This window comes from Vanessa tameamea, chromosome 8, assembly GCF_037043105.1.
Source record: "Vanessa tameamea isolate UH-Manoa-2023 chromosome 8, ilVanTame1 primary haplotype, whole genome shotgun sequence".
Lineage (NCBI taxonomy): Eukaryota > Metazoa > Arthropoda > Insecta > Lepidoptera > Nymphalidae > Vanessa > Vanessa tameamea.
This window is the reverse complement of record NC_087316.1, coordinates 8,615,220-8,629,301: the sequence shown is the minus strand read 5'-3', so window position 1 is coordinate 8,629,301 and position 14,082 is coordinate 8,615,220. Positions and strand designations below refer to the sequence as shown.

The following is a 14,082-nucleotide window of genomic DNA, read 5'->3' as shown; positions in this document are numbered from 1 at the left end:
AGTCTATTATTTTTTATATTATTCGATTACCCAAAACATAATTAACCACATCACTCAAGGAAATAACAAGATACGTGTAAAACAAAATAACAAATATTATTCTTTTATATTCAATATATTATGTAAATTTATTTTCTATCAATGTTTGTATCAATCATCTGTTGTATTTTTTTTTAATTAATTTTTTCTTTCCGTACAACCGATAAAAAAACTGTCTGTAGGTCAGTCAGACTCTACTAGACGAAAAATAAAGAAAAATTGTAATTAGATACTTGTGTAGAGTTTGTTGACACATTTACGCATGTATAGTTTAAATTAAGGAAACTCGATTTTCAAGGGTAATTTTGGGGCACAAATGTTTTTTTTTTCGTGAACACATGTAGAAGCACAGTTAATTTTTTTTATCCTAACACTCTTAATCCCTTATCTAAAGCTAGAGTGTGAAATAAAAAAAATGTAGGAGATAGTTCTTCACTCAAAGTTGTGACGAAAATAATTACCAACATACAAAATATAATATTTACGAATATTCCAAAAAAATATTAATTAACAAAGTTAATTGAATTAGTGTATATCTAATATTATTAAATGTAAAACTTTTTAAGGGAGTTAAACTGTTGAACGTATACCGCATTGTATAATGAATATCTGACACAAATATAAGTCAATTATTAACGTTACATGTTTTATCAGTAGTAGTAGTAGTAGTAGTAGTAGTAGTAGTAGTAGTAGTATACACGAACATCATCAACGTATTCCATATTCAAATTTGAACAGTGAGTCAGTGTAATTCGACTTAATACAGGCACTGGAGATATATATATTTTTTGTCTACTTATTAATGTGCCAGCATTTAAAAACTAGGCAACATTACAATCTGATTTTTGGAATGCAAATTGGAACTCGGAATATAATTTAACTTTAGATCCAATTGTTGGCAGAGCATCGACATTGACATGAGCAGTTTATATTTCTTTCAGTGAAAGTATATAATATGGGACGGTAACTGAAATTTACGGCTTAGCCACTTCGATAATCCAACTTAAAAAAAAAAACATATTTTTGGAACGCTGATAATTATGACAAATAAACTTCAAAAACAAATTGAAACAAAATACATCTTTGAATGTAAATAACGAAAGCTGAAACTTAAAATAGCATTAATTATTTAGTTCTGTAGTGTGTAGCAATAAAAAAGTGTCATTCTTGCTTATATTTTTTAGATATTTATCCATATTTTTTATGTAGGTATTGCCAATATCATATAATCAGTATGCGAACCAAGAGATATCTCCGGTCGTACTCATTGCTAAAACATCTGCCTGTAGGAATGTAAGAAGTACTTGTCCAATTTGAAATGCGTAGACGGTAGATATTTTCTATTCAGAGAAACGATTAAAATGATGTTATTTGCTTTGATTAGGATAAATACTGTGTGACATTTATCCCTTTTTAAAATTAAACGTATATTATACTCGTATGGGGATATTGAGGTTAAAATTTTACGACCGAACGGAAATTACCCACACTACGAAATTAGTTGCGAAATAGAGCTAAATATATATTTAATATATGGTATTACGTAAAAGTTAACTTCAAAATACGTACTAAAAGATATACGTAAACATCTTAATTTTATGTAATTATTGTATTGGTTACTTTTTGCCGATACTACAATAATGTAAATATAAATATATCTTTTAAAAAAAAATCAATACGTAATATATATAGTTAGGTTATACGGCACTTAATAATAGAATCGAATGTATTCGCTGCAAATGAATAAATATAAAAGAAGTATTACTCCTAACGCTCGTACATTAGACGTAACTTTTTTAAATATAAAACTGTGTTTTTTGCGTTATAAATAATAAGATATACAGCAACGAACTATTCTGTAAACATTTTGATCTACAAATCTTTTAAAGTTATCATGTATTTATTATAGTTTGGGAGTGTTCGTCTGGAAAGCGCCCAGACCGCCAATTTTCTGCCCGAATGGGTTGACATAATAAACAATATCTCAAAAAATATGCAATCTATAAACATATTATATATGACTTATCTATCTTGAAACCTTCATATTACAATAGTTTATCTATTACAATGAAAACATTTTACATTAATCGGATTAGAAGTTTCTGCGAGAATACGGAAAAAAAAAATTGACATCTTTGTAAATATCAGTAGATATGTTTCATTACTTACTGATATTTACCTACTATATCATCATTTTGATTGTTTTTTTTTTTTTGAGTAATATCTATTTAAAATATATATAAATGGCTATGATTTGGAGTAAGTAGGGAAAATTGCAATTTAGTAATATCAGTTTCTATTATATTTTCCATACCTAACTTCAGAAGATCTTCTAAGAACTTCATAGGTAATAATGGGTATGAGCGTGCGTGACGTAATATGTTTCCCTATAATATTTACTCATTTTATTTCAATTTAAAATTTTTAAAATATTTATAAACAATTATAATCGCCGTATAAAATGTACCTAATACGATAAATCGATTAGCAATATATTTACATAAAAAAGCGTCTAAAGAAATTAAAAAAGATCTTCGACAATTACAACAATAATAATACAATATAAAAACGATAGACAAATTAAATAAAACAAGTATTAAATTTGCAAAACAGATAGTTTTAAATGATTGAGCTCACCGTTTTTAAACCGCTATGGTCTACAAGTCAGCGTAACGTATTATTGCTCGCAGGTCATTACATCTAAGAATTGTCGTACTTAACTGTTTTATTTGCCAATTATTTATGCATTTGGTTATATATTAAATTTGTCCCCATGATGACGTCATGACGATAACTTTAGGGGAAATTAAATGAAGACAATCCGTTTCTCCTGCATAGACGGCTTATTGAATTATTGAACGTATGCTAAGTCAAGGATTAATAAAAGACGATGGCAAAAGTGTATACCTTGTAATCGGTAATCTTCGCGAACGTTTCAGTCTGAAACGAATCCAATATCTTACATATTCGTAGTAGATTAAGTGATAGAATCGTATACTTAGGAATATTGCTACGTCATAAAAAATAATTTAAACATAACTTTTTAATTTTCAAAATGTTCTTGTCAAAGAAATCTGAAAAATAATTTTCAAATAACACAATCTAGTGGCTTCCGAATTAATTTTGATTAATGGGTTATAAAGTATTTATTCTATATATAGCATGTACCGATAGCGGTCACGTTATACGTGTATGGCGATGTAACTCGATAGCCTAGTTAAATAAAAGAGACAAAAACGTTCCCGATCACGTAGTGTAAGACGATTCTGTCAAGGCTCATAAACTAGTCAAAGGAATTTGTGTAACAAAACAGTTGAGTAAGTCGTTGGTAGATGCAATGCGCGCGTCGCGCGAACGCGATCCGAGCAAACAATCGTCGTGGTAATAACCGTAACGAGTTCAGCTCGATCCCGTTCTCATCTGTATTGTGTCGAGTCCAGCCGACCACGCAACGACCTAAAGCTGCATCAGTTTACAAACAACTCGCAAAGAAAATTCGTTTTCCATTGAATTCAACCTTAACTGCTACCTTTCAGATATCTATCGAAACGTAATAATTTCATTTAAAACCAGTTCTCTATTTAAAAATGTTTAATAAGGATATAATTAGAACTTTGCCATTCTTTTATTTTTTTGATTATTTGTTTTTTCTATATTCATATGGCAGTTTAAAAAGGGTCTAAACTGTTCATCGTTATATTTACTTTTTATGCAAATTGACGTTGTGCAATAACAGACGCTAATATAAGATACTTTATCATTTATATTTATGTTATCGTTACGCAAATGCATTACTCAAATATCCTATTAATATAATGATTAAACGCTTGGACGAAGGACTCCTGTTAAACTCGCTCAACGGTATGCATTTTGTACTGTGTTTATTTCTGTTAAAGTCGGACAGTGTAAATCTTTGAGTCGGCGTGTCAATGATATGTCAGGCGCGCGAAGTGAGCCAGATAATGAAACTCAACCTTTTGTCTACGAACTACCTCGGTGTGAAACGGCTTATGCTCGTAACTCTAAAATAATGAGTTTCTCCTTTACAAACAAAGTTAGAAACTAACCTTGTACTATATTGTGGAAAACCGTTTTAGATAACAAAACGGTTCTTATTAAAATATATCTAAGTACGACAAAGATACATAAAGATTGTCGTGTAACGACGTTTAGAAAGCGATTGATAAAAATGTTTTTAATTTTGTTTCTTCGTAACAGATGTTTTTGGTAAAATGTTTGCATCAACAAAATCATTCGAATAAAACGAAAATCAACAAATCATATTAAAATAATGCTTTATAATAAAATTAATCCAATTTTATTTATAAATCCAATATCCAATTAATCTAATCATAAAAGTATAACATTACACCTCATACCCATATCTCAGTTTTGATTGAACTTTTAAATAAAAATATGTAACCAACTTGAATATTTACGACAAAGGAATTCACGCATGAGATTAGGTTAAGACGTCTAGCATTCAATTCTTATCTAACGATAACAAGTTGTCGTGATATTAATTTAAAAAATATATATATACCTATATCTTATCTATGAAACTCTTCCAGTACAAACAGCTTTAACCAACAAACAGCGTTAGGATGAACAAACTTACGTAAAACAAACGAGTCAGTTATCTGAAGGCACATTAAGATTTTTTTTAAGGCAGGTCGTTCCAAGTACTTATAAGTTCTTCCTTTATATTTTCCGAAAGCACCCACTGTCTCTCCTCAAACAGCATTTGGCACCTAGCCATAAGTTGAGTACTGTAAAAAACGTCTTAATAAAATAAGCAAAAATGACTTTAAGAATTATCCTCAAGCCACAGAAAGTAAAAGTTGACTGTAACCGATGCTAAATATTAAATTAAAAAATATATTTACGACTATTTCTAACCCAACGTGTAGAATGTATATGTTGAAGTGATAATTCAGAATAATCACAGATAAATCGCCCTAGATATTTCCAAAGAAGAACAAAGTTGGCATAGATATAGGGATCAAAGTGCAGCGTGGGCGATCGACCCAATACCACAAGCGGCACATCACTTGCGCACGCGCACCGGACCTTTTACAATTAGCATTCGCGCAATTAATTTAAACAATAAAATAAAATACGCTTGATTGTTGACGAAAATAAATGCAAGGAAGAATATTTTCATTGGAACTATGTATTTGTGTGAATTTTATAATATATCGCGACATTAGTCTAGTAACATAACATACGAAAAAAAAAACGAAATTAAAAAATAAAATTATTGAGGATTGGAATAAAACAATTTTCTTTTTTGTATTGTTTTTTGAAAGAAAAAACCTTTAATTTCATTTACAGATAATTAAAACTTATTGCCAATTGTTAATAGAATACAGTTATTTTGCAAAGGGCCGGTGCCGAGCTCTACGTAATACGTATACATTACTTTTAACTTAAAATTGAGGTTATGTTGTGATTACTGTTTAGGATAAAAGCCGGCTAACGAAAATCAACTCAAATTTATACCAAAGGTTTGTTACAATAAGAATGAATTTCGCTTAAATATGGAACAAGTCAAAAGCAACCGTGGAAGCTGCGCGCGCAACCGGCATGGCCGCCACCGCACACCTGACTGCCAATACACCTTGACATCTTAACTGAATTACTGCACCTATCTATATTAACTTATTGCCAGCGCTCTAATCATCTTCCGTAGGAATCTCATGTCGAAAAAGTCACGTGCACAACATGCTTTTCACCAATAACGAAAACTTCGCAACACAACAAATCAGCTGATTACCAAACTTCGCCGATGTTTATATTTCGAATGTGAAATTCATCACTGAATTCTACACCCGTTTTCCGTAGTTTTTTACTATTGACTCTATGATCTCCCGTAATCTAACTAGACGATCAGACATCACTGTCGAGTGCATCGGATGCACTTCCGTCGGCGGCGCGCACAGGGCACGGCCGGCGTTCGACTTGCGTACCTGGACTAGTCTGCCAGCTGAGACCTCCGACGAACATCTTCCTGCAATATAAACATGAAGATTAGATCCTGTAACCGGAACGAGATGTCATCGGCACACACGTGGGTCACACGTACCCCGGGTCGTTGGGCACCTCGGCGGGGCTGTGGGCCACATCCTGATTTTGGGTTTCCATGGACTCGAACGCCGGCGGCGTGGGGCGGGCCGGCGGACGCACTACGACTACGAGCGAGCGACGGCGCGACGGGGACGGCTCCCGGAGTCGCTCGGTTACACTACCGACTACCGGCACGAGACTGCCGCGTCGCGGCGCACCCCTCCACGCAGCGGCCACCGCCGCCCGCCTCCCCGCCGCTCTCGCGCCGCCGCCGCATCGATTCATTCACTTCGTACACAATTATTCATACGGGCTGCACGATGGACGCGAGCGCGCTCGTCACCACCACGTGAGCGCGCGACACGTGCTCGCGCCCCCCGCCGCGCCCGACGCTCCGCGCCAGCACGCAGCGCCGAACGGCCGCCCCCGCGAGCACGCCCACCGCGCACCCACTACCGACAAGCCACCCCCACGCTACGACTGAACTTCGAAACTTTACCTTCTAAATATCAATATTGATATATAATGAAAAAACCTTTTAAGCGATACCATTAGTTGTATTGCATACAACTGTTACAATTGAAAACGCATATTAATTATTTCGAGAAAATTGCATATGAACACTGTAAGGTTTCTATTGCGTCAGAACGAAACGACGTATAACAGCTCGACACAATGTTATGAAATAGGGTAGCGCGAAAATCCGATTTACTACGCGGAACAAAATGCTACGTTGTAATCTAAATGACAGACATCGCTTCGCACTAAACGCTTATATATTTTGAAGAGTAGTATTAATATAAATAAATAAAATTATACAATAGTTCATAAACACACTTTTTATTACTTGTTATACAAGCTCACATTTAGATAAAACATTTGGCAGTAGTGTGATATAAGTAGGTAGAGTCAACAATAGTGATTATTTATTATATTAGATATTTCAATATGTTTACATAAGTATAATAATATATTATTATAATATCACTTATGGTCTAAAATTTAGTAAATGAAAATGTCATCATATTGAAAACAAAAAAAAATTTAGTTTGTTTTGAATCATGGCAACCATAGGGAAAATATATATATTGGAAACAATATAATTTGGAACAGAATTGGAATCATTTCATATGAAATGGTTCCAATTCTGTTCCATGATGTATAAGTGTTAACTAAATCATGATGGAAGTGCCACACGCACGGTACAAATGGATTTCGAATTTATATTTAAGAACTACGTACGTACAATCGACAATGTTCGTCTCTATTGCGAGCATTTCTCAATAGAAAATACCGGCAGTCAAGGGATTCCGAGCAAGCATTTCGTTACGCCCGAATGACGTCATGGATAGTTCACAGCATGCCTCGGCAAGCTCTTATTAATATCCGTTTTGTATTATCAATTGTACGTTGATGATATTACAGATATTAATGAAATAATTCTGATGAATGAATAATGATAAGCTCTGTATATTTTTAAAAGCGATCTCTAGTGTAATTCACATAAGAAATAAGATACTTTCAACCATAAAAAAATCACAACCTAGGTCTTTACCTAGGTCTTTGTGAAAATTTATATTAAATAAAAAAATCATATGTTTTTCTTCCCAATTAAATCAACGAATATGACGAGCCCGTAGTCAAAATAGTGATACTTTCGGTTTAATATTTTATAATTCGTACATTCTTATTGATCAGTTTACATGAGTATATCTCGCGTTAATCGTAATGAATCGTATTACATATATATCATATACTCAGCAAAAAGCGTAATGTTAAAAAATCCGGGAGCTACGAATATGCATAAGAGATGAGTGCAATCGGTAAATCCAATCAATCCGTTTCGTAGCGAGCGTGCGATACTTCCGTCACAGCTAGTAAACTTTTAAGCAATGTTAAAATAAATTAGACAAGCTATTCGACAAATTATTAGGCATTGAACCACTAATATACAACAAGATACATTTTATATTTTCGCAAAATGATAACAATATTTTTTAATAATCATAAATCTTCCTTCTTATATAGTTAATTATCATTCAATGAAAAAAATGATATAATATGAATAAATTTTATTGCAATTTGAAAACGATTTTATATTACTTTGTCGCTATTAAAAAATCGAACAATATCTTTCACGCCTTCTTATTTTCCTACGTAACATTTCGTATCGTCCAACATGACACTTTTCACTTAAATTCAACGGAAGCGCAATAACTTGGGATTAAGTAATCGGAAGCTTACATATAATATTGCAAATATTCTATGTTACTGAAGATATTTTAAATTTTATGTCACGATATTTCAAGTGGAATAAAGTTATATTTGAATTCTCATATTTAAAATTAGAAATTTGGAACGGCACGTGAATCGATATTCATATTTAAAATGTCACAATGACCGTATTTTTATCGAAGATAATTAATTTACACAAAACATAATAAATAATTATTTATAATTTATAAAAATGATAGATTAGAAACGATATATTTTTAAAAACCAAATATTATATTACATCTCTCGTACTTATCCACAATAATAACATAAAATAAAAAATAATAATATTCACGTATACAAAATGTACACAATTAACTATAGTAACAAAAAATATTTTGAAAATAATACTCTAGTACTGAAAATGTACAGCAAAGCTATTGAAGTTGAAACAAATTTGACACTCGACACTCGACCCGATCGTTAAATGTTGAAAACCGACTAACGTTGTTACGCTATTTTGATGCGTATATCCTATAAATATTGTTAACAAGCTACCCGACCTGGCTTCACGCAAGTGCAATAAGGGTTTATATACAACCTTAAGGTTGAAGAACAAACATAAAAAGAAACACCTGTTTTTTTCCAGCTAGCAAACGTGAAATTAATATAATATACATGTATTAAATATATATATACAAACCTTCCTCTTTAATCACTCTGTTAATTGATGAAAATCGCATTAAATCAGTTACGGAGATTAAAAGATCTAAGCGTACAGACGCCGTGAAGCGACTTTTTATACTATATCATTACAGTAAATACTACGTATTACTTTCTGCCATTTGACGATTGAGATCTATTTCGAGTTTGTTTATAGAATTCTTTCACAGAATTTTATTTTCTTAGTGCACCAAGATGTGCACTATATAAACACATTTATATAAAACTAACTGCTGCTAAGTCCGCGTGGGATTCAACAGTGTTAAACATTCATGCTACGCCCAATAATAAATCGGATTATAGTCGTACCATCAAGTATATCTTATGGTGAAGCCAGTCTGTAAAACCCCTTAAAGACTTCCAAATAAAAAAAAAAGTTTTACAAGCGAGTGTTTTGGTTTATTTTAAAAATATTTTGTATCTCATACAATATTAAAGTTGAAATTGCCAGCTTGAATACCGATAATACCATATGCAAACGTTCTGTTTATATCCCACAAACTAATAATAGATTTCATCGATGTTTAACGTGTGTTGAGTTTGTGTGTGTCAATTGGGAATTTAACTGCGCAGGTAAAATATACTCTCGACGTGATAAATACAGGTATACCTACACGGTTTAAGCGGAATAAACATTTAATTTAAACGTATTCCTAATACATTGTTTCCAACATCGTACAAACATACGATGTTGGAAACAATTTCGTTTTTAAACTTTCAAACTCAAAATGATTAAGTACAGGATTAAGTTTTAAAAGAAAACGTCCTCATCATACTGGTAACACAAATAGTGATCGCATGTTAAAATGTATGGTAGAACTTACACATTTTTCCTTATTTAATAATAATCATTAGGGTAGTTCGAACGTTAAATAATATATTAGTGCTTTCTTGAGTAACATGTTTGCCTTATAGCAAATATAAATATCATCAACTTTATTTGTTTTGTTTTGATGATATTCTATGTACTAAAATATTAGATATTATATGAACTAAAGAAAAGAACGGCACTTTGAACGGCTAAATTAGATTAAATGAAGTATGAGCGAGTGCATCACTGTAAAATAAAATTTCGCAAGAATCTTTTTAGAGTATCTCAACATTATGAAGCCTTTCCTAAATTTCAAATCCCTAGTTATACTGTAGACTAATCAATAAAAAAAACTTTTATATTTACTAAAAAGTATATCACCACTCACCATTCACTCACAAATATATATTTATATAATATTTATATATTTTTCTTAAAATTTTTTCATTGTAACAAATTATTAAGAGTATGTCTAACTCGTTAAAAAGAACTAATTGTGTATTTGATCATCTTAATTTTGATTAGATTATATCTCGATAAATTGACAATGGTTAATATGTATGTATAAAATTATTAGATTATTAGATTAATATTAGACTAATTATTATATTTGATACATAAAAGCTATATAAGATTTTATGTATCAAATCAATACCAAGAAGCTGAATCAAGAAATGGGAGGAAGAAATTAAAAAAAAATAGAGAAATCGATTCTTTCAAAATTAATTTTTATCAATAGTGACACAATCATCATAAGTTTACGTATTTTAAGGATATTAATTATTTTGTACTTCAAATTAAATGTATGTATGTTTAAAAACAACTCAACACGCGATAAATTATAACGTGCACATTTAATTTCTTTCGCTTATTATAACTGATCGCATTCTACTCGCTACTATTTTGGTCACGGCACCATTTAGAGTTGGCCTGTGATTTACGAGTTAAGATTTTAAATTAACTATCATCTACATATAACCACGAATTTATCTGATAGAACTAACATGCCTTTGTAATATGTATCTCATTCATGATTTTTAGTTATTTGGTTCTATCAGTTTCGAAAAAACGTTGAAACCTCCGAAAATATAAAGTTTTTAGTTTGAATCTGCGATTTCCGTAAGTTGTAAGTTGATAACTAAAAGTTGATAGAGGCACAACGTAGATTTTATCATCAGTTTGGTAAGAAGCTACAATATAAATTCTTTAATAACTTTATAATTACGTGAAGATATCATAACGACTGTAAGCATAGCCATATGCTATTTGTGGCTTGGTTCACTTTGGCATAGCTCGGTCTTAATGTGGGAGACACCATTGATAGCAATAGAGATATTTCGTAAGAAGAATCTCGAAATTCATCGCAGAATACGAGCGTCATATGACAGATAGTGATTTGCGACATTGACTTTTATTATATTTACAGGATACACGAATCAAAATCGATCACAGTAAATCGATCGACAACAATTCACGAGTGAGATAAGAGATTCTTAGAGAATTGAACTGCTAATATCATATGAAATGAGTGTATATAATACATAAAAATAGATGTCAGTACATATATCTGTTAAAGATGAGTAAACTTGACGGATTTCTATGTAACTCGACATATACTTGTATGTATATATATTTCAGTTTTATATACTATCCACTTCGTAATTAGCAACTTAATGGCACTTTAACTTCTATAGCGTTCAAATAATATCCATCACAATTGGTATATATGTACATAAGCACGGCGATGTCTGACGGGATTTGTTAATATTTTCGATTTATATTCAACTCGACGAAGTTATATTTGAGCACACATATCACACTATAGACATTTTATCAAATTCTACGCATAGTACATTAGTTGTAAGAGAATATTCAGAAACCTACATATTCGTATTATCAAACATTCAAGCAGACGAAATCGAGCGGCACGTCAGTAACCAGAATTAATCGAATTCTTGTTATTAGTGTGACTTAAAAATATAAATAGGAATATTCCAATGTATCTCTATTTATTCTTCGCCACTTTGTTTTGAAGATAACCATAAAAAGGCCTTACGTTTAGTTTTGTAACAGTAAAATTTAAAAATAGAACGCTATAAAAGTCATTTTATACTGTTTCCCTTTTATTCGGGATGTTACAACTCCACCATTATTCTATTTTAATACTTTCATTCAATAAGTAATAGCATTTAAATTTAATTAAATTAAAAACAATATTAAGTAATGGTAACGAAGTTTATAATATATATATATATATAACGGGGCGCGGTTACTTTGGTTGTTGATTTGGATAATTAATAAATCGAGTAGTTGGCAATAATCTTTGATGGCTGATTTACTTTTAAGAGGACAGTCCTTGCGGAACGCCTAAATAGCGTTTACTATTTTCGAAATATCTTAAAACTGGAGCATTGATTATGGATGAAAAAAAACATTCAGTATCTTAATAGATAGATCTCAAGTTTCACCGCATGATATTTATAAAATTTGTATTAATAACTCAGTAAATTCATCGTCAACATCACTCCAAACACTGAAATCGACCTTTTCTATTAGCATTTTTTAAGCTATTTAGCTGCTAGTTTGTACATGTATTTTTGATTAAATGGGGACACAAAAGTGTAAATAATAAGTTCACCGTGTTAAATTTCTATTATATCACATAATATTATAGTAATTTTTATTTAAATATTGCTTACTTTTTGGCATTCGTCGTCCATACTTTTTAGTATGGAGAAAATCATTTGACGGTTTTGACTTATTATTCGACATCGCTGTCAATAAATTTTCAGTCCCTCCCCAGATCTCAAGGTGGGAGCACGTCAGTTTTTATTTCGAGCCGAGTCTTATAATTTCGCGAATCGTCTACGCACACATAGACAAGTTAGCATAAGGGTGGGGCGCGAGTGTCGTGGGATGCAATTGTTAATTTTTACTTTTCAAGATTTATCGACTATTAGTCAAGTCACATATTATTAAGTTAGTTCTTTGATAAATAACTATTTTTGTAATAATTAATAAAAATTGAACGATTTTAATTGGCTTTTTAATTACCCTGTATGAATCTACCCCATAGCGTACGAATTTACCGCATTTACTGTACGAACGTACCCCTACCATACCAATACGTGGGGTACATTCGTACAATTATTTTATGTAGAAAAAAGCCTATAACCCTTTAACCTTTTGTCATAATAGTTTTGGACTTTTTTGTAACAAACTATAATATATTTGTTACACTTAAGCACATAAACTAGGTAAATACGACAATTAATCACATCGTAAAAAAATAAAATCTGAAAAGTATACGAAGGGTAACTATTTTGCCCCTAATGTCGAATTAAAAGTACAAAATTGTAAGGATGAACATAGTGAATACCCGAATGAACCTGAATGTAATGTAATTTTTGCACTATCCTGCTTATTTTTTTCTCTTAATACGAAATTTAAAACAAACGCCAACTCATACCCAAACTCATGTCGTTTAGTTCGTCTGCTTAATTCCTAATTATTTAAATGCTTAATTAAAATAGTGCATAGTGCTAAGCAAAAACGGTTGATATACATTCCATTTTGTACTGATGCTATACTTAGTACCTTTCATGACCAGATACCGTCAGCGGGCCGCCCCCCTGATTTTTGTGTAATATAAAATAATTTTAATTGACTTGTTTAACCAAGAAGATTTATGTCTTTAGTTTTTAGTTAATTAAAAAAAAACTGATTAATATTTACCTCCATTATTTTTATTTACATAATTTAAGTAAGTGATTATTTAATGTGTCTTAACGCCCTAATTCGTTATACCTACCAACCTTAAAATATCCAGAAAATAATAATTTAGTTAGAGGAGAGCAGTAGAATCAATAAAAATCATAATGTATATGAGGCATCTTAATGCACTCTGACCGCACCCTATGCTAACAAATAATTTATAATTGTGTTTGCGAGTGACAACCTTATAGCTAATACATTACTCATAAATAAATGTATTTTTATAAATCCTACGTTATGAACGCGCAATGAAAATTTAATTTATTCGTAGCAACGAAAACAAGCAACTAATTGTCTAGGGGGTGCGTACGATACACTGCACAATGCAAGTGTATTATTGGAAAGTAGCTATGTGTGTGTTCTAAAATAAATTCCCACGCTTACAAACTATGCTCTTAAGAGCGGGTCACCCCGAAAGGAGTCGTAAGTTTTGACGCGAGTCGTTATGTTTTGAC

General features: G+C 31.7%; 1 protein-coding gene across 6 annotated transcripts in view; it reads right to left on the bottom strand.

Moving 5' to 3' along the window:
- The window catches only part of Rbp6 (RNA-binding protein 6), a 475,370-nt gene extending 468,965 nt beyond the window's left edge, over nucleotides 1-6,405 (bottom strand). For 5 of the 6 annotated variants that reach the window (XM_026639024.2, XM_026639026.2, XM_026639025.2 and 2 more), the window contains exons 1-2: nucleotides 6,125-6,366; nucleotides 6,009-6,049 (exon numbers count right to left, since the gene is read on the bottom strand). In XM_026639024.2, coding sequence (XP_026494809.2) covers nucleotides 6,009-6,049; nucleotides 6,125-6,183 — 100 coding nt within the window. In that variant the 5' untranslated portion in view covers nucleotides 6,184-6,366. Of the gene's footprint in view, nucleotides 1-6,008; nucleotides 6,050-6,124 lie in introns of all 6 variants that reach the window. The other variant, XM_064215506.1, reaches the window with a different exon arrangement.
- Nucleotides 6,406-14,082: the final 7,677 nt, after the last annotated feature.